General features: G+C 39.9%; 1 protein-coding gene across 1 annotated transcript in view; it reads right to left on the reverse strand.

Moving 5' to 3' along the window:
* LOC122560691 (unconventional myosin-XV) overlaps nucleotides 1-24,042 on the reverse strand; it is a 158,382-nt gene that overhangs the window by 108,533 nt on the left and 25,807 nt on the right. Inside the window, exons 7-18 of the mRNA XM_087998065.1 lie at nucleotides 21,028-21,131; nucleotides 20,810-20,873; nucleotides 19,700-19,813; nucleotides 16,037-16,198; nucleotides 13,763-13,876; nucleotides 11,236-11,294; nucleotides 9,351-9,474; nucleotides 8,431-8,526; nucleotides 7,123-7,254; nucleotides 6,708-6,833; nucleotides 3,287-3,364; nucleotides 343-479 (exon numbers count right to left, since the gene is read on the reverse strand). Coding sequence (XP_087854191.1) covers nucleotides 343-479; nucleotides 3,287-3,364; nucleotides 6,708-6,833; nucleotides 7,123-7,254; nucleotides 8,431-8,526; nucleotides 9,351-9,474; nucleotides 11,236-11,294; nucleotides 13,763-13,876; nucleotides 16,037-16,198; nucleotides 19,700-19,813; nucleotides 20,810-20,873; nucleotides 21,028-21,131 — 1,310 coding nt within the window. The remainder of the gene's footprint in view (nucleotides 1-342; nucleotides 480-3,286; nucleotides 3,365-6,707; nucleotides 6,834-7,122; nucleotides 7,255-8,430; nucleotides 8,527-9,350; nucleotides 9,475-11,235; nucleotides 11,295-13,762; nucleotides 13,877-16,036; nucleotides 16,199-19,699; nucleotides 19,814-20,809; nucleotides 20,874-21,027; nucleotides 21,132-24,042) is intronic.

Raw genomic sequence — 24,042 nt, forward strand, 5'->3', positions numbered from 1 at the left:
TTAGGACTTCGGGAGAATTTACTGGGTTAAAATTACGTTTTAAAAGTTAATTGTGGTGTTTACCAGAGTAACCAGAACAACCAAAGTGCAGTAAGTGAAGTATGTTTAGGATTAGAGTTAGTGAGGAGTTGAGTTGGAAAGGGAAGAATAATGCAAGAATTGAGGTTAGTTTTAGCATTATCATTTAGATCTAGGTGTTAGGTTTAAAGAGTTAGTCAGTTAGGGGGAACAGGGTGCTGAGCTGAGAAGGGGAATAATGCAGACTGGGTGATGGTTAAGTGGATGGAAGTGTGTGATTCAGGATGGGGAAAGGAAAGGATTGCCTGCCTGTTCTGAACGTACCTTTCCATCTTCTCGGCCAGTTCCATCAGAGACTGTTGGAATTTTGCTGCTATAGTGGGAGCCTGGTATCTGCGGTTAATAGTATTGTTCCCAGTTGACATCACTTTCCTGGTTTGTCCAAAGAGACTAGTCAGAATCTAATAAGCACAATAAATCAATTTGATTAGTCAGTTATATTTCTGTCATTAATATAGCTTAGTTAATCAATTTAGTGGTTTCTCAAAGCTCATCTAGTGCTTTGGGTTAGGACTAGGCTTAGTGTTAGGGCTTATGCTTGAAAGTTGGAGGTCAGGGTTAAGACAGTGGGTAGAGATGATACTAGATGAGGAGTGAGAGCAAGTTACTTTGAAGAATTGTGCACATTAATTAATAATTTGCAGATGTGCAAATCTGAAATTGACAGACAAAATGCTATAAATACTCAGCAGGTCTAGCAGCATTTATGGAGAGAAAAACATCATTAATGTTTCAAGATGAATACAATTCATAAGGCCATATGTGTTTTAAAAAGTTCACCTCTCAGACTTCTAAATGCCATTGAATACAGTTTGAACCTACTCAATGTCTCCTCATAAGAAAAATCTTCTATACCTGGGATCAACTGAGTGAACCTTCTCTGGTCTGCCTCCAATGCCAGTATATCTTTCCTCAGATAAGTGGACCAAAACTGTCTACAATATTCTTGGTATCATCCAACTTGTGCCTTGCAGAGTTTTAGTAAGGTCTTTCTATGTTTATACTCCAGTTCCTTTGAATTAAAGGCCAGCATTCCATTTGCCGTCCCTATTATTGCTGTACTTGTATGCTAGCTTTTTAGGATTCCCAAATTCTTGTGCTGCAGCTTTCTGTAGTCTTTCCCCATTTAAATAATATTCAGTTCTTCTCTTCCTGTAAAGGTGCATAACTTCACATTTTTTCACATTATATTTCATAAGCAAAGCTTTTGCTCACTCGCTTAACTCATCTGTAACCCTCTGCTGACTTTTTGTGGCATCCTCACTACTTGCCTTCCCACCTATTTTTGTGCCATCTGCAAACTTGGCTAGAATACATTCACTTCCCTCAACCAAGTCATTAATATATATTGTAAATAATGTGGTTCTAGCATTGACCCCTGTAGCACTCAACTAGCTGTAGGTTGCCATCCTGAAAATCAGCCCTTTATTCCAACTCTCTGTTCTCCATTAGTTAGCAAATATTCTATGCAAACTAATATACTACCTAAAACATGGGCTTTTAGTTGAAGAAGTGCAAAGAAGAAGAAACAAAATGGGGGATCAATGATTATGGCCTAAAATTATTAAACTCAATGTTGAATCCACAAGGATGTAAAATATCTAACTGAAAGAAATAGTGCTATTCCTTGATGTCACATTAAACTTCACTGTAACACAGCACTGGGTCACAGATAGCAGGATGTCAGCACATTAGATTAGATTACATTACAGTGTGGAAACAGGCCCTTCGGCCCAACAAGTTCACACCGACCCGCCGAAGCGCAACCCACCCATACCCCTACATTTACCCCTTACCTAACACTACGGGAAAGTTAGCATGACCAATTCACCTGATCTGCACATCTTTGGATGGTGGGAGGAAACCGGAGCACCCGGAGGAAACCCACGCAGACATGGGGAGAACGTGCAAACTCCACACAGTCAGTCGCCTGAGGCGGGAATTGAACCCGGGTCTCAGGCGCTGTGAGGCAGCAGTGCTAACCACTGTGCCACCATGCCGCCCACCGTGCCGCCCATGGGCTGGGTAGAGAAAGCTATAAGCCTCTTATTTAGCTGCAAAGCTCCAAGAGTTGATGTTGTTACTAGCGTAGGTCTACAAGGCCTGGTCAAGAAGCTCACTGAATTCTTTCAGTCTATGTGAGAATAAAGAATCATCCTCCCAGAGGTTCCTCCATTTTAGCCCTGTAGGTGGCAAAGGAGCTCAACAAATCTGCAACAATCCAAGATGTACATCACTTCTCCCATCGCCAGCAAAATCTTCTTGGACCAGACAGCATAATCTCAGAGTAAGGGGTTGCCCATTTAAGACTGAGGTGAGAAGGAATTTCTTCTCTCAGAGGATGGAGAATCTATGAAATTCTTTACCCAGAGGGTGTAGAGCTTGGTTTGTTAAATGTATTCAAGGTTGTGGATGACAGATAAAAAGCTCAGGGTCATATTTGTGGACTCAACAGACAGGTTCCACAAAAGTGGTGACAATCTGTACTTGGTCTTCCAATGTAGAGACTGTATTGTGAGCAGCACATTTAGTGTACCTTATTTGTGTACCTACTTAAATTGCCATTGTGCCAACAACCAGTGGTTTGTGCGTGGTAAAGAAAGCTATCACGATCTGAAACACTAACTCTGTTGTTCCCACTCATCATGCTGCCAGACCTTCTGAATATTTACAGTGCTTTTTCTGGGTTTAGTTTTGAATGATCTGTGGAAATTTGATTAATTATCACAACATTGTTACAGATGAAGTCCTCCTTTAATCTACTCAGCGTGGTCCTACATATAAATGCTTATGTGAATTCCAAGGTTACTTCATTTAGGAGTTTCTTCCACATGGTGATTAATATCACTGAGTGAGGAAATAGTGAACATCTATCGAAAGTATAGCTTTTACTAGTTTACATCTAAGATCCCATAACTATTGTCACAGTTTCAAACAACATTCCAGATCACTATTCAGATATCTGGTTTCAAGACTGTAGAAACTTGTAATTATGATCAGTCAGTATGTAAGTCTGGGATTTAATGGGGCACACCATCAGGCAGCTAACCTGTACGTGTCCATTTGGCTAAGGTGGCCTGAGCAGAATACTCCTCTGTCATCCCTGATGTTTCTTGGCATTATTAAGACTAAAGGCTTTTCCAACAGTCACTAAAATCAGTCACATATAACCATTGAGTTGTCAGACAAACAAATCTTACCAACTCACCTTTATTTTGCTGTTGATAAACAACTCTATGACATCTTGTCGAACTTGGTCATGATTCTTCTCAATAAATTTGTAGACCTGTGAGAAATAGAAACAGAAAAATGGTTCTGTTCATCCCCATGGCAAAGCAAGAAAGCAAGGAGAAAGAGACTATTCAGTTGACAAATTAACCAAGCACAACTAGAGCTACCATTTAATTATTCAATCCCTTGACACCAAATTCCTCTTTTTCTCCCAACTGCTTTTTATCCTATTTGTATTGCATACTATTCTCAAATCATTGGATAGAATTTGATACCCTCCTCCTGGTTGTGGGGGTAGTTATGGGGTGTGAGGGTGGTAGGTAAGGACCCTGCCATCCTTCTACCTCTACCTAAATTAAGTTCAGAGTGGAAAGGCTTGCAGATGGCCTTCCTGCCCCAAAATCAATAAAAGCCCTTAATTGGGCATCTATTGCGAAGAGTTTGCCAGCGATGGACAGAAGTGAGAATCTTCTTGGTTTGTTGCAAGTTTGTTGAATTACTTTTCCCTTCCACAAAGTGATAATGAATACATCTTTTTATTCTTGGAGGGTGGATCCTTGTTCTCACATCGATTGAAAGAGTTCAATGAACTTCACGATCAGATCTTATGGAACTCAACAGAGAATAAAAAAGTTCCTGGCGCTTTGCAGTTCGTCAGGGGGTTTGATAACTTTCATCGTTTCAAGTAGCATTGAGAGGGTCATTAAAATAGCAGTTGATGACAACCTGTGGCAGTTTGTCGATTGCTTCTTCATTGGTAAATAAAGGCCAATTGACGATGTGATTAAAGTGTTCTACCCAACTTCTAGAATTTAGGAATTTCCAATGAGCAGTGCCACATCAGCACTGAGGATTGTTGATGAATGTAAACATGGACTTCTATACTACATTCCTTTTATTTGTTCATGGGAAGTGAATATCACTGTTTGGCCAGCATTTACTTTCCCATCCTCAACTGCCCTTGAGATTTTGGTGGTGAACCACCATGGGGGAGGTACATCTGCAGTACAACACCCACACTGTGAGTAAGGGAGTCCCAAGCTGCAATGAAGAAACAGTGTTATCTTGTGTCTGCTAGTAGTCCAATCCTACACTTATTTCTCAGGTGCCTTGATTTGTAGAAGGAAAATTGTGTTTAACTTTTAGTTATCAGCTCACACTTTTTCAAATGCCAATAGATTTTGTCTTGGATGATTGCTTCTCCAAGTTTCCTACCACTGACCTATGGCTTATTGGCCATTACTTTCTGAGATTTTCTGCTTTTTTGGATCAGAAGTGTAACATCTGGAATTCACCAGCTCCATATCTAAAAAAGGAGAGGAAGAATGTGACTGGGGCCTCTCTAATTTCCATGTTCACTACCTTCAGTCATCTAGAGATTACATTATATCTGTACAGGGTGCCTGTTTTACATGGTAGACGGTCAATCTTTTAAGGTAAAAACAAGGACTGCAGATACTGGAAACCAGAGTCTAGATTAGAGTGGTGCTAGAAAAGCACAGCAGGTCAGGCAGCATCCGAGGAGCAGGAAAATCGACGTTTTGGACAAAAGTCCTTCATTAGAAATAGAGGCTGGGTGCCTGCAGAGTGGAGAGATAAATGAGAGGGGGGGTGGGGTTGGGGAGAAAGTAGTATAGAATACAATAGGTGAATGGGAGTGGGGATGGAGGTGATAGGTCAGGGTGGAGGATGGGGGAAGGTAGCAAAGAGTACAATGGGTGAATGGGGGTGGGGTTGAAGGTGATAGGTCAGAGAGGAGGGTGGAGTGGATAGGTGGAAAGGAAGTTAGACAGGTAGGACAGGTCATGAGAGCAGTGCTGAGCTGGAAGGTTGGAGCTGGGCTGAGTTGGGGGAAGGGGAAATGAGGAAACTGGTGAAATCCACATTGATGCCATGGGGTTGAAGTGTTCCGAGGCGGAAGATGAGGCGTTCTTCCTCCAGATGTCGGCTGGTGAGGGAGCAGCGGTGGAGAAGGCCCACGACCTGCATGTCCTCGGCAGAGTGGGAGGGGGAGTTGAAATGTTGGACCACAGGGCAGTGGGGTTGATTGGTGAGGGTGTCCCTAAGATGTTCTCTAAAGCGCTCTACTAGGAGGTATCCAGTCTCCCGAATGTAGAGGAGACCGCATTGGGAGCAACGGATACAATAAATAATATTGGTGGATGTGTAGGTAAAACTTTGATGGATGTGGAAGGCTGCTTTAGGGCCTTGGATGGAGGTGAGGGAGGAGGTGTGGGCGCAGGTTTTGCAATTCCTGCGGTGGCAGGGGAGGGTGCCAGGAAGGAAGGGTGGGTTGTTAGGGGGTGTGGACCTGACCAGGTAGTCACGGAGGGAACGGTCTTTGCGGAAGGCGGAAAGGGGTGGGGAGGGAAATATATCCCTGGTGGTGGGGTCTGTTTGGAGGTGGCGGAAATGTCGTCGGATGATGTGGTTTATGCAAAGGTTGGTAGGGTGGAAGGTGAGCACCAGGGAGATTCTGTCCTTGTTACAGTTGGAGAGGTGGGGTTTGAGGGCGGAGGGGCGGGATGTGGACGAAATGCGTTGGAGGGCATCTTTAACCACATGGGAAGGGAAATTGCGGTCACTAAAGAAGGAGGCCGTCTGGTGTGTTCTGTGGTGGAACTGGTCCTCCTGGGACCAGTCAATCTTTTAAGTCACACTTATATAGGATTTATTCTCTTCATATTGTGTCTACTTCCTCCTCTATTGCACCATTGACAGGACCATAAATCACAATTTACACTATGGATAACCTGCTCTTGATGCGCCAGGCATGGTTTTAAATGGTTATGAACTGTTCTCTGATAGTTGGTCTGACTGAGGCTCCCAGCAATACAACCTTCTCCAAGGGCCTAGCAAAACCAGAGTTTGAGGTAAGATGGAGAGAGATTGGACCTATTATAAATGACATTAATGACATTGCCTGATAGGACTCTTTGTAGTGCAAGGGGATTTTGGCTGTAAATAACAAGGTCAATATCAAGAGGTAATCTGATTATTACTAATAATTGACCAGATATTCAGGTATTACATCTACTCACTATAGTGACACTTCAATGAGTTATGTTATGTTGATTGGTTATGAAGGTATCCGTGTGTCATTAGTATGATTATTAGTGTGAAACTTCAGTGAGTTACTATTGAATACTACTGGAACTAAAGTTTCACATTTGATTTCTCCTTTGTCAATCCCTCCTATTCTCAATTTTCCTGTATTATTTTCAAGTTCCTGCAACTTCTCCCAAACCTGATGATGCAATTTGTGAAGCAAATACTCAGTAAGAAGACACTTAATGACAGGACTGAAGTTTTAAACTCAATGACAGGATCTGCCCTTTACAAGCAACAACTGTGTGAATTAGTGATGAGGTAGGTTGTAAAAATAGAATGATAATTACTTGATATGTCACTTTCCCAGCATAGTGTTTAATGGAGAATTCAGGCAGAGGCATCTTTGGCTTTGAGTACAGAGGGTTGTTGCCATGGTGATAGTGACATTTTTGCAGGAAAGTGTGGTCAGTTGCCTGTTTTGAAAGAACAGAATGTTATAGTCACACAACCTATTATTTAAAGGTTCAACAAATCCTACAACTATCTAGCATTCAGACTTAGGAAGAGATCACATTGTCCCTATTGAATGTCTGGTTAATCTGACTTTAATTTTACTGTTGATGGCCTTGTATTTTGTAAATTTCAGGGACACCCTGAAAGAGAGAAAGAAGGAGAGAAAACAGAGAGGGAGATTGGAATCAGCAATCTTTAAGATAGTGTTTAGTCAATAGCAGGAATGGCTCTAATTTACATCCTTCCAACCTGTGGGAAGGTGCTTTGGTCATCCAGTATCCTAAGGATCCCATGAGGCCTCTGTGAAATGAGATCGAGGCAAGTCTGGTTGTCACTGAAAGTAATTTCCTTCCAATCGATCTGTTCTCTGATATATTCCTCCTGTAAACGGAATATACATGGAGTTAAAATTATTCAAAGGTGAAGAAAATTAACTTGATCAAATAAAACAGGGTGGTTCGGTTCAAACTGATCTTCATGTTGCCTGCAGGTTTCTCCAACCCCACTCTAGGTAATGATGATGTAACTGGATTGGATTTCGGTTTCCCCGCGATTTAACCCTATTGACCAATCTTCAGGGGTGAACTTAGCTAGTAGCTGTCAAAGCATATGACAGAACACATTCTCTAAATTACACAAGGTTCAATAATGTAGACATTGACTATTTTTGCCCTCACTAAACCCAAAATACACAGCACAGCAATTGCAGAAGAGATCAGTTGGTTTAACATACACTGTCAAATTAACAACATCAAATATTTTCAAATTGTACAACTCAGTGACATACTAGATAGGACATCCATTCACTGTCCCACGGGACAGCCGTGATTGCAGAATTAAAGGACTATGTATATTGATCAATCATTATACAGGAATGGGACAGTACATTAGAATAGCAATGTACAGCCCCAGTAGAGGATTGAGAGAATACAGTAGCACACATTTATATCATCCCAGTATGCATTGGGTTAGTGTGCTTCACCCCATTATGTAGTGCCTGTACAGCATGTAAATGGAATGCTATGCATCATTATATGGTCCTGTCCAGCACTGATGTATTTTACAGACCATTGTATGGTCCAAATACGGAACTGGGACAGTGCATTAGCAAACCATTTTATGGTTTAAGTACAGGACTAGAACTTTGTCTTAGCACAGAATTATAAATTCACAGGGAACAACTGGTACAGTATTTTGGCACACCATTACATGGTCCTGACGTAAGTGTACCATTCAGTGAGCTCTTTGCTGAAAGAGAGAGATGAAAGATGCAGTGAATTTGGAGGTGCAACTATCATTTGATAACATTAAGTTGAAAAAAAAGATTGCAACGTTCACGTGAAGAGAGATCACCAAAGCAAAATGCTGCTGGAAATCAGATATTAAAACACAAAATACTCAGCAAATCTGACAGCATCTCAAGGAGAGAAACAGTTCTTAGTTCACATTGTTGATCTTTCATCATATTCACAGATATTTGTATACATCTATCTGACAAAAGGAAAATAGACATCTTGCAGTCACATAAAATTAAAAACAAAACTTTAAATCTATTACCTGCTCCAATTTGAAGATGATCTTATTGAAGAAGTATTGTAGGTACTCATTAGCATAATTAATACATAACTGCTCAAAGCTGTTAACACACAAATCCTGTGAACAAGACAAATGAATAATTGGAGTGTTCAGGGTTACAGACATCAGTGCATCACTCAAAAATTGTTTGGAGAAATTGCTCATTTTATGTGTTAAGAAAAGTGGTTCAGTTGCCTCTGAGACTTGAACATGTAAGTTATTTAATTGTAGTGTGCATTCACAAATCTATTTACCTACAGTAAGTAAGGATTATTTTCTTCTACATGAATCCAGTGTTGTATTATGTTATGGGCAAGTATTTCCTCATCTTGTTTTGAAGCTAAATGTATGGACATCATGTATACAGTACGTGCAAGGAAACATGGGCTGCAAACATTTAAGAATAGCTTGATTATTTTGTTGAGTTTTATTCAGAACTTCTCTCAAAACTTGAATTTCCATCTCATCTGAATTTGCTGTCCCTTTTGCTTTCTCTCCTGATTTCTTTTGGTTCCTTTTTAAATGTAGATGCAGTATGAAGTTGCTTACTGTGTGCTAATGGAAAAAGGAGGGTTGTGGGGACAGGCAAGAACAGAGGTGACAGGAGGGGATGCAAAGCAATGAATAACTTTTAGAAAATAAAATTCAGGGCATCATAGTTTTTAAAAAAAATTTTGGCCACAGTGATTTGATTTTCCATCTACTGGAGCTTGCTTTATAAATTCCTCAATGGCCAAGAATCCTGACACAGACGAAGGGTTCTGTCATGGTTAAGATGTGGCTGATGCAGAGGTTGTTTTTATAAAACCCTGATGGAGTTAGGATTCTTTTTCATTTAACATGATAAGCTAATTAATGACTTGCCATTTTTCCACTGTTTCCTTTCAGCAAAGTAAACATACCTCAAATCCGTAAATATCTAAAATTGCTATGGACAAGGATTCTGTCTTTGGGGAAACCAACTTGTTTATCCTGTCAGTGAGCCAACTGAAGAGCAAGGAGTAAAGAATCTTGGCAACAGCATCTCTGCAAGAAAAGAACAGCAATTACTTCAACAATCCTGGTCCATGAACTTGTATCAATTAGAAAAACTCTGACCTAGCTGCCCTTGGCAATATTATTCACATGGATGCTTTAAACCTCATTCAGTACTATTTCTCCACAGTTTGTCACGACTATCTCTTGCCTCTGATTTTTCATGTTGCTTGTCACAATTGCCTCAAGCTAAATATTGTGAGTACTAAAGCCATTTTGAATACATCCCCAAATCCATTCCCCCGTTCCTAATTCCAGTTCCATCCCTGGCCATTGTCTCAGGCTAATCCAGAACATTCAAAGTTTCAGTATCTTAAACTATCCCTTAGCTGAGGCCTTTGTTCTTTCTACTTTCAGTTCTGTATTATTAACCACCTTCAACATAAATGCATTTGTGATTTCCAGATTTGAAAAATTTCATGATTTCTTGCCCTGTCTCCCATTTTCTATAAACTTCAGCTCATCCAAAATATCCTACCCTGCTGTAAACCAAGATCACCTCTCTGCTTCCTGATGGGCAATGGTTTGCATTTTCTCAGAACATAAAGTTAGGGAGAAGAGTAGGCCATTCAACCATTCCAGTCTAATCTGCAGTCAGCTCCACTTTCCTACCTGCTTTCCATAACTCATGACTCCCTTGTACATCAAAAATTTCTTTAATGCTCAAAGCTAACGTTTTCATTTAATTTTCAGTTTTGAACTGCCCATGAGCTTCAACCCATGACCTTCTTTTAGTCCAATCCACGATATATGTGTCCAGAGATCTCTGAAATTCCTCTACTATTTTTCCAGTTATTCAGTATTTGTTGACACAGGAGATTGATGGAACCTCCAACACACTGGAGAGGCATGATTCATGCTATTAGAGTTCTAACAATATACCTACAATAGTTCCAGGGCTCATATTTTCATTCATGTAGAAATCCTATGAATCTTGGACTGAAACTCCACACAGTCTCTGGTCATTGTCAATATATTGACATGCAAACATGAAACCTTTACCACCTGAAAGGGCAAAGGCAGCAATACATGGGAACATTACCACTTGTAAGTTCCTCTCCAAGCCACACACCATCCTGACTTAGAAATGTATCATTGGTCTTTCACTGTGGCTGGATTATATCCTGGAACTCTGTTCCTAACAGCACTGTGAGTTGATCTACCTTCCACAGGATGCAATAGTTCAAGAAGGCAGCTCATCAGCATCTTCTCAAGGACTGGGCAATAAATGCTGACCTAACCAGTGTGCCTACATCCCATGAACAAATAAATATCTCTCTCTGGGTTATGTCTGCATCACAGCAGAATAACGAGAAATCAACCCTCAGGAATTTCAGCCTCTCTACATCCAACTTTTCAATAAACCACCCAACATCAGTCTCTCCATCAAGCAATTTTTCTTTCAAGATGAAACCATGCAAATCTGCCACAGGGAAATCAATGAGCAAGTGTCTTGATCATTCCACTAAATGAACACAGAGCACAAATGGTATTCACAGAAGGGCACTGCATTTCTCTGAATGTAAAATAGTCAACAAAATATCAGCTAATATATTTTCTCCAGCACATTATTTTCACACCATCAATCTAATGTCACTGATTTTATCTCCAATTAGCTTTCACCAAAAGTAGCACAGCATTACAAGCAGTAGCTTCCCTCCTCACCCATAACCATTGCAGCACCACAAGGAACATTTGGCAGATTTTAATTGATCACTATCATGGAGTGAAAGAAAACAATCACATTCTTACCTGGCATCAACTGCACTTTCCACAGTTAGAGGGGTGAAAATTTTCTCCCTCATGGTTTGCTGAGGGCAAAAAGCATAAGATAAACTCAATAGAAACCCAACATTACAAACAGTTGTGTCAGTGTGAAATGTTTTGAGCATTTAAATGTGTAATGTTTTCAATACTTAAAGGAGGAAACTGAAATTCTTTGTCTTCAGCCCAACCAATGCCATGATTGAACAATCTGACACCAAAAAATATTCCTTAGCTTTATTTCTGTTGGAGTGCATGTAGGGGAAATGTGGGGTTGGGAAAGTGCAGTAAAAGCAGCTGAGAGAGGTATTGGGTTTGGTGAAGAGTTATTAGAGGACATGGGGGAAGGATTGAGGGGAGAGGATACAGTGACCTATGACACAATGATTACATCCTACTTGTTAGCATTTAGGGTTGGGGAGAGTTTTGGGTGTGGGGGATAGTGTGGATGCGGATGTGTGTTGTGGATGTTTCCCTAGTGCTGTTATTCTCACCTCAAGGTCAAATTTTTATCTGGGTTCAGATACATGTTAGTGTGCAAATGGTATTTTTCAAAGCAATGATTTTGATGCAAAATCTGACCCATTGGCGTTGGGTTCTTCAGTGTAGGAGTGGAATGAAAATCACAATGACTAACTCCTCCATTTTCACCGGCACACACAAATTTAGCAGGCCAGGACTAGACGCTTAGGCAAGTATAAAAACTCACCTTATATCTTGGTGCAACTTTTGAAGGATCTGATATTCCCTGCAACAAATTTAGATTACGACAGAGAGGTGCGAGTGGAAAGGTGATGATTCCCTGAAAGGCACACTTACCACATCTGAACCTCAGCAAGAAGGAGCCCTGTACTCACAACCTCAGCCTTCTGACTGTTAAGAAAAGCACTTTTGCACATCTGTAATCCACAATGGACAGCCTCATCCCATTTGTGGTACAAAGGCACAGATGGAGCAGAAGTAGCAGCCTGAAATGGCTGACTCACCATATGCACGGCTCCAAGGCAAGGAAGTACTATACTGTAAATGCCTATTTGGACTAGTTCATGTTTCATGAACCAAAAACAAACATTTAGCCCTCACATCAGGACTTTTGTTGGCTTAAGTCCGTATCCAGAGATCTGGACAAATATTGCAGAATCTTCCCTCATGAGAGAACATAGGACCGGGGGGCATTGCTTCAGAATAAAGAGGCACCAGTTTATGTCTGAAATGAGGAGGAATTTCTTGTCTCAGAGGGCCTTTGAAACTCATTACCACAGACACCTGTGGGGATAGAGTCCTTGTGTATAATTAAGGCTGAGATAGATAGGTACTTGATCAGTAAGGGAATCAAAGTGTTTAGGGGAAAAGCAGGAAGTGGATATAAGAAATGCCGGATCAGCCACGCTTTTATTTAAATGGCAGAGCAGGTTTGAGGGACCAAATGGCCTACTCCTGTTCCTATTTCTTATGGTCTCAATAACACCCAAGTACAGTAGTATGTTGCACTGTCAGAAGTGTAATTGCATCAATGAGATAACAAACCATGGAATCCCTCAACTGATGCTGAAAATAGATTACCTGGTCATTTATCTCATTGGCTGTGGTACACTTTGCACATCCTAAAGTTATGGAAAGCAGTATATAAATGGAAGTTATTTCTTTCTGTATGCCAGAACCTTATGTGTTTGTAAAGCTTTTCAAAGACAGATCATAAAATCTTTACTTGGAGAAGTTTGGAGGTTCTGATATAAAATCTATACATTTAAGGTTGATGTGCGGAGCCGTTGCTGAAAGAAATCCATAAAGTGAACAAGGTGGACATTAGTGTTTTTTGCATTATAGAAATGACTATGGGAGTAGGTCAACAGTCTCTCAGAAAGGGATAACAGTGAAATATTGAAGGAGGAGGGTGCAGTCAGTTATTTTGAATCCTCTGGTCAAAGTTACCCAAGATATTATTCTTAACTATTTTTAACATTGTTTCTTGCACTGAGAATACCCAATATTCAACTGGAAAGAGTCACACATGAGGTAAAATGAAGAATGATGTGGAGCTGAGAAGGAATAACAAATTTGAGGAATATAGGGCAGTGATGAGTGAGGAATCGTGAAGGTGAATTATTTTGAGGAACAGGATGATAATGTAGATAAAGGAATGCCTCAGAAGAGCTTGGGATGCACATGTTCAGACGCCTTGTTGCCTTGAATGTAAGGCAGTTAGCATTCATCATGTGAAGAGATTGGTCAGATAAAAGCAACAGCTGACTTAAGTAGGGCAGCACCTTGACTCTCTATACTGCTCTCAAATTAGGATGTCACAGGACAGAATACCAAACATACAAAACTCTTTCATTCTAATATTGTTGTCAGTATCTTTTGCAATTGTACTTCAACAGATGACATATTTGAGGTGGTAGGAACTCCAGTCTGAATTATGAACAGATTCTAGATTCCTTCCACTATATTTCATGTGGAAACTGACCTTATTTATAAACTGTTGTGATCTGCGGCTTCAGTGAACTGAACTTACTGTCACTTTATACGTGATGGACTTCTGCAGCCCCTCAGGAGAAATCTGTAACAGTTCTGCCACCACTCGAATCTCACGAGCACTTACCACCGAAGCAGTCTCCTGTGAGTCGGTCTGTAACATATAAACATGTGACTGTATCAATGAGACAGGTTCTTGTCATTCCCTAACTGACAGCAATCTTGGTTGAAAAATATTAGATTCAAACATTGACAATAATGTGTCATTAAGGGAACAATTTACCAACTTTTTTGCTGATAAATCAAAGTTTACTGCTGAATACTTTGGATTTTTATCAAATAATCTGTACCTATTACAGTGAGATGCAAACCTTCCAAGAATGTATTATTCTATTTGTAAACCTTCAAAACTTCTTTACAAAGGATAAAAAATTAAATGGCAAGTCTCCAGAATCAAATTGAAATACCAAAGAAAAAGTATGTAAGTTAGCTCGCTGAGCTGGATGGTTTGTTTTCAGATGTTTCGTCACCAGGTAACATTATCAGTGAGAGACCTTGGTGAAGAGCTGGTAGCATGTCCTGCCTCTCTATTTATAGGTCTTGGTTTCATCGGACAAATGAGCAGGAAATTTGCCATCAGGATACATGAGCACAAACTAGCCACCAAAAGACACAACCCACTATCACTAGTTTCCATACATACAGACAAAGAAAGACACCATTTCATCTGGGACAACACACACATCTGAGGACAGGCAAAACAAAGACACACACGAGAATTTTTCGAGGCATGGCATTCTAACCAGAACTCCATCCATACTACCAGCACTTCAGCAGGGACTCTCATTGATGATGTTACCTAGTCGTTGTGACAAAATGTCTGAAAACAAACCTTCCAGCTCAGCGAGCTAACTTACATACTTTTCATCAACCTGAGCTACAAATCTTCTCAAAAATCACTAACACCAAAGAATCCTTACTGTATAACCTTAAACCAAATAAGACACAAGCAGTAATTATTAAAGATGTACACTGAACAAGTAAGAAAATTGCTCTAAACAATTTCAGCTATGAATTTAACCTGAATTCAACACTTAAATTTGCCTCATCTTTTTATTGTGCCTTTCACTCCAATGCATTTTTAAATATATTCATTCTCTGGAAGACAGATCCTTTCTTTCAGGGTCTGACTGCGAAAGTCACAGCTCAGGTCAATGGTATATTTCCACCAATGTGATGCCCTGCTTCATCTATTGGTAACACTGACAATAACACACACAGTCTTCAAATCCTTGGCATCTACTTCATGGGTTGACTTCTCTTTTTATAGATACTTGATCCTATCCGATTCTCTAAAACTCATTATTTCTGTCTCTAAATATACAAAACTGAGTTACTTGATTAAACATAGCAAACTTTCGTTTGACAGGTTCCAAGTTCAGCCATCTTCTGCTCACCGATGTTTTAAAATCAAAACTAACTAGTTTTCATTTAGAATATAATTTCTGAGGGTAGGGTTATTACCACGATAAAAAGCCTCTCAGCAAAGTTCAAGCATTGTTTATAAATACAGATGCATTGCCTAGGTTAAAAATCTAAGCTTAAGTTATAGATGCTCACAGGCATAATCAAGCAAATAAAAACGACTTTATACTAAACTGAAACCCAACATTTTCAACTCTTAATACAACCCGCAATAGATACAGTGATAACAACAAGCCAACAATAATTATACAAAGCCCCGGTTAGACCTCACTTAAAACACTGCGAGCAGATCTGGGCACCACTCCTTAAGAAGGATATCATTCTTGATTAGTTCTCAGCATGTAATTCAGCCTAGAGAAATCTAATTCTCTTGGTGAATTTCCTTGGGCTGCTATCTGCAATGAATTAGAGCAGGCAGTGGTACAGCTTAGATAAAATGCCAAAGCCTCAGCGCCCTGAGCATCACTGACAGAACAAACTCATGGAATTACAACCAACACAATGAGCAACACTGGAGTTCTTGCTAAGCCACTATTTCAAAGAAGAGCAGGGAAGTGGTTGTGGGATCACACTGTGCATAAATTGGCTGCCAGATTTCCTACACCACAAACATTGGCTACATTTTTAAGTAAATTATTGCCTGTAACTCACTTTGATATGTCCAATGTTCATGAAAGGTACTTTATAAGTGCACGACTTTATTTATTTTCAAAGATCATCTGTGTGAGATATTAATCCTATCTTTTTCTCTCCACAATGTTGCCTGGCCTGCTGAGTGCTTCCAGCATTCCTTTATTTTCATTTCAGAGTAAGAGTCTGAAAACCAAACCTCATATTTCTCAAAGTAGACATTCCCAAGGTGAAGAACTGAAGATAGAATGCGGAAGATGCTGTTCTGTTCATCTGGACTAAAACTGAGCACCTCCATTGAGCTGAGTAGCCTGTGGAAATCCTCCCCATCGTCCTTCCCAGAAATTTCACAATTTCCTCCCTAAGAAAACAAATTTTGTTTTAAATGTTACTTTCAAGTGACTGCACTTTGAACAAATGAGATCCTCAACATGATTAATACCATAAATCAGCCAACTGAAGTTTCTCTATGTGATACTAGGTGGCTCAGTGCACTGGACACAGCAAAGAATATGTGCCCAGTAGTGATTGTAATGAGGTCAGCTGGGTGGACGTCATAATATGAATTCTCTGACTGGGGGCTGTTAATCTGGATCAATCAGGGACACCTGGCTGACAGATAAAATGAGATGTGTCACACATTTGGATTTTTTAAACTCTCTATCCCCATGCTAGTCTTTTTTGTTTACTATTTCAATTCTGTAACAACACTTAAAGTATCTATACCTGGGCACTTGTATCTAAGATGGCACAGAGAGACAACATTATAAGCTTTTCATTGCACTCATTTGCGTGCCCATGATAATAAAGGCTATTCTTTTCTAATTCTACATTCTGAGAGTTGGCTCTGACGAAGCTGGACCAGCGTATAGGACGTGCCACGTGTAAATAAAGGGTGACTTGGTGACATGATACCTGCCTCTGTGGAGATGTTTCATGCTCCAACTGTATCCCAACTTTAGACAAGACCAGTGCATTAGAACTAATCTTGATTCAAGATACTCCAGTCGAGCAATAACTCCAGCACCTACCCAATAATAGCAAATTATTGTGGATATCTTATTCACAATAAGCAGGGTAAATATATCTGGCCAATGAATGCCCTTGTAGCCTTTATCCAATCACAAACAAAGTGGTGTTAGAAGCCATCAAGAGTGCCAGCAAATTGCACGTAGGGCACATGAGACTTCATACAACCAAATTCAATGGTACAAGATCAAAGGGTCAAAGAGAAATCTTTCAGCAGCTGCAGTCATGTCTGGTATACAGAAGGTAGACCTTTTTGTTAGACCCAGGACATCATTAGTGACGTTTCGGGCATGAGCCCTTCTTCAGGAGTTCTTCTTCAGGCTCATGCCCGAAACGTCGATTCTTCTGCTCCTTAGATGCTGCCTGACCTGCTGCGCTTTTCCAGCAACACATTTTCAGCTCTGATCTCCAGCATCTGCAGTCCTCACTTTCTTCCAGGACATCATTACTTCAGCTGTTTCATCAATGATTTGCCTTCCATTATAAGATGAGCAATGCAGCAGACAATCCAAATACAGATCCATTTATACTGAAGCAGCACATGCTAGTTATTGTACGACTTAGAGAACATCCAGATTTGGTCTGGCAGGTAACAGGAAATATGCCATAAAAGTACAAGTGAAGTGAGAATCCCTGATCACTTTGAGAAAGCTCAGACTGCCCACCTACAATAATTCATTTACGAATTTTCCACTGGCATCATTCAGGGCACTAGAATCTTAACTGGACCAACTAGATCAACACAAGACAAGGTCAAAAGCTATATCCTGTAAAGACAATTTACTTCTTAACTCCTCCTCCAAAGTATCCAAGGTTCAAGACAGAATTTAAAACATTAATTGTTTAGGATGTAAGCAGCAGCCATTTTTGCCCCACCCTAATTGCTTTTGAATATGTGGTGGTGAGGTGCTTTCCTGAGTTACAGCAGTCCATCTGCTGTAAGCACACCCACACAAGGAAGGATTTGCAGGATTTTGAACCACAACAGTGAAGAAATGTTCCAAATCAGACCAATGTGTGGTCCCATGCATCTGTTGCCCTCGCTGTTCGAGGTGGTAGAGGTCATGAGTTTGGCAGATGCTCTCATATGAACCTTGATGAATTGCTGCTGCATCTTGTAGATGTTACACATTGCCGTTGCGCATTAGTGGTGGAACGAGTGCGTGTTTGAAGTACTGCCAGGTGTATCGATTACGTGGGTCCTCTGATCCAAATGGTAGACTACTCACCACTTGCTGTTACAGCTGCAAAAGTACTCAAGAAACTCACCATCACCTGGCAACATTTTTTTCTTGCCTGATACCTCTACCATTGGATTCAACATCTGTCTGATTTGATTTCCTACTGATGGATTGTGGATGCAATGCTTATAATCTAAATGTCACATTGCAACAGCTCCAACATAGTTTCAACAGCATTGCACTTCTCATAATCTCTATCCCTGAGAAAGACAAGTGCATAGGTTTCATGGGAACACCATTATGTCTAAGTATTGCACCCTAACTTTTTCATGACTTTATCATCATTTGAGCAACCTGGAATGGCTTACTGTTATGGAAATACTTTCAGCTCAGTTATTGGAGCCATTCAAGGCAAGGGCCCAAGGCAAAGTAGAGTGGGAAATGTTATTCCCTTGCTCAAGAAAGGGAATAGAGATAACCCTGTGAATTACAGAACAGTCAGTCTTATATCTTGGGCAGCACAGTGGCACAGTGGTTAGCACTGCTGCCTCGCAGGGCCAAAGACCCGGGTTCAATTCCCGCCTCAGGCAACTGTCTGTGTGGAGTTTGCACATTCTTCCTGTGTCTGTGTGGGTTTCCTCCTACAGCCCAAAAATGTGCAGGTTAGGTGAATTGGCCAGAAGTGTGTACTGATTTATTTTGGAAAGTCAAACTTTAATGCAGATTACAGGGTTAAAGACAGGATTCTTGGCAGTGTGGAGGAACAAAGGGATCTTGGTGTCCATGCCCACAGATCCGTCGAAGTTGCCACCCAAGTTGATAGGGTTGTCAAAAGGTATATGGTGTGTTGGCTTTCATTATCAGGGGATTGAATTTAAGAGCCACAAAGTTATGCTGCAGCTCTTTTAAGCCCTGGTTAGACCACGCCTGGAATACTGTTCAGTTCTGGTTGCCTCATTATAGGAAGGGTGTGGAAGCTTGAGCGAGAGTGCAGAGGACATTTACCAGGATATTGCCTGGACTGGCAAGCATGTCTTATGAAGAAAAGTTGAGGGAGCTAGGGCTTTTCTCATTGGAGTGAAGAAGGATGAGAGGTGACTTGATAAAGGTGTACAAGATGATGAGAGGCACAGATAGAGTGGATAGCCAGAGACTTTCTCTCAGGGCGGAAATGGCTATCACGTGGGGGCACAATTTTAAGGTGATTGGAGGAAGGTTTGGGGAAGATGTCAGAGTCAGGTTCTTTACACAGAGATTGGTGGGTGCATGGGCTGCAAGCCAGCAGGGGCAGGAGAGTCAGATAAATTAGGGACATTTAAGTGACTCTTGGATAGGCACATGGCTGATAGTAAAATGAAAAATATGTAGGTTAGTTTGATCTTAGAATAGGATAAAAGATCGGCACACGTCAAGGGCTGAAGGGCCTGTGATGTGCTCTACTGCTCTGTTCTATGTACCTTGTTAATGCAATTAGGGACGGACAATAATGTGATCGTAACAGTATTGCCCACATTGTAATAACAAAGAAAACTAATTGAGCACAGATGAGGACTGAAACACTAAACCTCTCTCACTGTTGTGACTTACTCTACACTAGGCAACACCTTCAGCCTTTAGGTGTAGGTTGTATCTGCACCATTTAATCAACTTACCTGATTCAGGTAGTAGTATGTTTCAGCTTCCTGAAGATAGAACCTTTGCTTCTGTTGGCTCGAGAGTCCTGCCAGCATCTCATAGAAAATGTGGTAATTTCTTTCATTTTTGGCCTAGATTTTGAAAAAAAAAGGAAAGAAAGCTCATTTTTGCCTATTTTCTAAATCTAACAGAGAGTCCTTGTTTTCTTGTTTCTAATAACTTATTTCAGACTGAGTGAAATATTTGAATCTCCCTGCCGAATCTGAATTTACCACTGGATTCTACATCCTTTGTGGCTGTCCTTATTTATTGCATGGTTAGAGTGTCCTCATTAACCTTTATTGTATGAACATAGTGGATAATGGCTGCATTACAATCACAAACCCGAACTATGTAAAAGCACAACCTGCACAGTAAGACTGATGGAAGCTGGAAATTGAAAACACAAGGCAGATGGTTGGCCAGTATTAGATAAAAGAAAAATATCCACACAGTTTATGTGACAGAAGGAGTGAAATGGGAAATGTACTTAAATATTAGCTGTTACATCAATATGGGGATAAATACATAAAGACCAATTTTCTTTAGAGCGTTTATATCTGCTTAGGAGTATCAGTAATCCCAAGTTCTATTGCCAACCAGCCAGAATGTACAATCATACACAGCTAGCACTGCAGTGGGTTCATTTTAAAGTAACCCAGCCTGTGCATAGATCATTTACTCAGCTTAAGACCTGCTCAACTTTATTCTCCATTGATTTCAACAAACCACATAAGTTCGGCTAAGTTGCTCCACTAAGTGTGTTCTCCATATAAGAAATAGTCTACATGTATATACCTTCCAGCATTTTGAACATTCTGACTAGGGTTGAGGACCAGTAGTACAGGCTAGTGCTCGTGATGTAGGAGCTCTTATACTTTGCTGAATGTTGTGTTCATTTGAAACAGTTTAAATTTTTGAGACATCCTCTGCTGACATGAAGTTGAAATACCCACAAGTTATGGCTACTCAAGAGGTACATTTTACTCCTGACATGTATCAGCATCAAGCAAAAAAGACAGTTTAGCCACAGCCACATAGAAATTGGCAGAATGATTTGAAACATAAAACTGTAACATAAGACACACCTGAAACACAATCCTCGACTTCTCAAGAAGATACTGCGAGGTTATGGCACCGCATATCACCCCACTGTAAAAAGAGAATGTTAATGGTACTGGGTTAAAAATCAACATTCAGTGTTTAGCACTCCTGTGACACAGTGTTAGAGACCTAAGTGAGTCAGTAAGCAAATGAATGTGTGCATAGAACTTCAGATTGTGACAGAAAACACGTTATTACTTACTTTTGCAAAAATATTTCAATGTACTTTCCAAATCTACTGGAGTTGTCATTTCGAACAGTTTTGGCATTTCCAAAGGATTCCAAAAGTGGTGTGGCTTCAAGGATCTGTTCAGGAAAACTTTAATAAGTTGAAAAGTTCTAAGTTTTTCTCTGGAACTGAGCATAAAATTATAACAGTTCCTTAAATAGACAGATTTAAATTGACCTATTTTGATCTGCTGCATGCTTAGAGGGAATCACAAATTTGTCTCCTTGAATGGGTTAGTGTAGTGTCTCCTCATTTTGCAATTCTGCTCCGTAAATATCCAGGGCTAATTTGTCACTTGCCTCCAGGTTTTTCAATGCTCCATTTATTGAAGCTTCATCTGTCACAAAAGTACTCTACATTCCACTTAATATTGATCCACCTTTATGAGAGTGGTCTCCCATCTACGTAATAATACTTCACCTTTCCTGAGAATTCTCTACTCCCTGTGTAAAAATGCTTCATTCCAGTCAACAAAAGGATACTTGAGATACATACAGCCAACATGTGCAATTTGTGTAAAATTTTTGAACTTTTGACAATGATACAAAGAGTTAAAACCTTGAATAATTTTCAATTTTACATATTTACTGAAACTACAGTTCCTAGCACACAAACACAGGGAATGCACAGCTCGTGTATTCACTTCTTAGAAGTGAAAAGATTCTTAATCAAATTTGGCTGATTGGATCAGGAAGGAAGTATCAATGGGCAGTCAGCTCAGTACCCTAGATTTTCTGACAAGCACAATAATTAAAATTAACCTTATGTAAAGATCTGGTTGAAGATCTTTGTTAGGAGTTTTCCCTGAAAAATGAATCAAATTCTCTTGCAGCTGCTGATGGGCGTGATATATTTATAGAATTTATGGCTTTAATTTGAAGTTTCCGAGGTTTGCCAAATCATTTTGAATGACAGTGTTGCCTCTTTAATTGCATTTTCAGCAAGTGTACTTAAACTGGAAGGGCTGATGTGCATTTTGACTTGTTGTTGGAGATATTGACAGCAATCAATACCTTACCTCAATCTTCACAGACATCAAGGGGCAATAATGAGAAAAAAAGGCAGAAGATGTAAATGACATCAAACATTTGATACATTTCACCAAAAATAGCACACACTCTTTTCAATTCAGATCAAAAGCCTATTATTTTGGCCTGTATAAAACCATGGTTAAATGTTATTTGTAATGCTAGACATTAATATAAATCCCTAGATATGGAGGAGGTCCCATTCAATTAAAAGATATAAAACTCCTCTATTCAAAAAGAAAAGAAGGCCGAAAGAAGGAAACTGGAGGCCTGTTACCATCTGACATAGAGAATGTATTATATACAGTTGTTTTATTTGAGGAAGGTTGTAAACACATTGGAAGCAGTTCAGAGGAAGTTTACCAGATCTTTAACTGGATTGGGTGGGTTACCTTATGAGGGAAGGCGAGACAGGCTGGATTTGTATTGTTGGAGTTTTGTAGAGTTTGACTTGATTTTATTAAGGCTTATAGGATCCTAAGGGATGTTGCCAGGTGAGACGTGGAGAGAATGTTGCCCCTTAATGGAGAACTGAGAACTAAGGGCCATTGTTTAAAAATATAGGGTAACTGACTTCAGACACAGATAGGGCAAACTTTTTTTTCTCACAGAGAATTGTGAATCTTTGGACTCTGTTCCTGAAAAGGCAGTTTTAACAAAGTCTTTGAATACTTTTAAGGCAGAGGTGAATAGATCTGGGCAAAAAAGGGGCTAAAAGGTTTTCAGGATAGGTGGGATTTCAGGTTACAAGCAGTTGAACATTGATTGTATAAAATGGTGGAGCAAGCACGAGGAACCAAATAACCTTCCGCTCATTGTTCTATGGCGACCTTGTTCATATGCTCTGTCCAGTTTTGGTCTCATCACAAAATAGATGGCTTTGAAGATTTGAAATGGCACCAATCTAAATCTCAATATAACATACCTTAATTATCAATATAAATGAAGAGAGCTCAGACTAAGGAAAAGTGTAGAATTAGACCAAGGTTTGTATGATAGTAAATTGTATTACAGTTTTTTTCAATTAAACAGCTAAGGGATAACAAGGAATCACAGTTTAGGTGTACAAGGTCAGATCTTGTTTGGAAATCAGGAGGTGGAACTTTTCTTTTTCTCAGAAAATACTCTCTGGAAGAAGCTGTTGAATCATATGGTGGATTCCTTCTTGCTGAGTTGCTTCAACTGAGAGCTGAACTTTTTCCTGACTGGGTGGACATAACACTTTACATAAGATAAATAATTTCTGTATAGAGGCTGCAGAGAACAGGGGACTAGAATGATCCTGGAATAGTTTCAATCACTTAGATGACTTAAAGAAGTTCCCAGATTTATCCTACAAATTGGAATGAGACTTTTATTACATTTTTCATATCTCTCAGTATGTCACATGGTTTTGGTGGGGATAAAAGAGCATTTATGTTGTAAAACATGAGGCATGACAACCATACGGGAAAGGCTGGATGGACAGGGTCCTTTCTCTGTTTATTATTATTTATAGAAAAGTGGTAGCTAACTGAGAGATAATATCCTTCCTATCCTAAAATGAGCGGCTGAAGCTGCACAGAAATTAATTAACTCCAGCCAGACAATAACAGAAGCTTTACATCTTTACTATTGTTACATTATGTTTGTTTGAGCTAGTTTAAGTGTTCAGAAACCTGATTTTGGCCCACGCCTTTGAAATTCTGGAACTCTGACTTCAAAAAGCTGATAAACACTGGGGGCAAATGGAATTTTTCGAGACTGAGATGGATGAAGTTTTGGTAGATAAGGTTGTTGGGGGATGCAAAAGATGCAATTTAGTTGCAGTACAACTCAGCCATGATCTAACTCAATGGCGGAACAGCATGGAGGAACATGTGCTCCTGTGATAATAATTAGAGTGTTCCTAATTGAAGCCAATGGTGAACCCCAGTACCTTCATTTGGTGAAATCTGATTTTTTTTTCTTTATTCATTCA

Source organism: Chiloscyllium plagiosum, unplaced genomic scaffold (assembly GCF_037043375.1).
Source record: "Chiloscyllium plagiosum isolate Xiang-an unplaced genomic scaffold, Cpla_swu_hap1 HiC_scaffold_20, whole genome shotgun sequence".
Lineage (NCBI taxonomy): Eukaryota > Metazoa > Chordata > Chondrichthyes > Orectolobiformes > Hemiscylliidae > Chiloscyllium > Chiloscyllium plagiosum.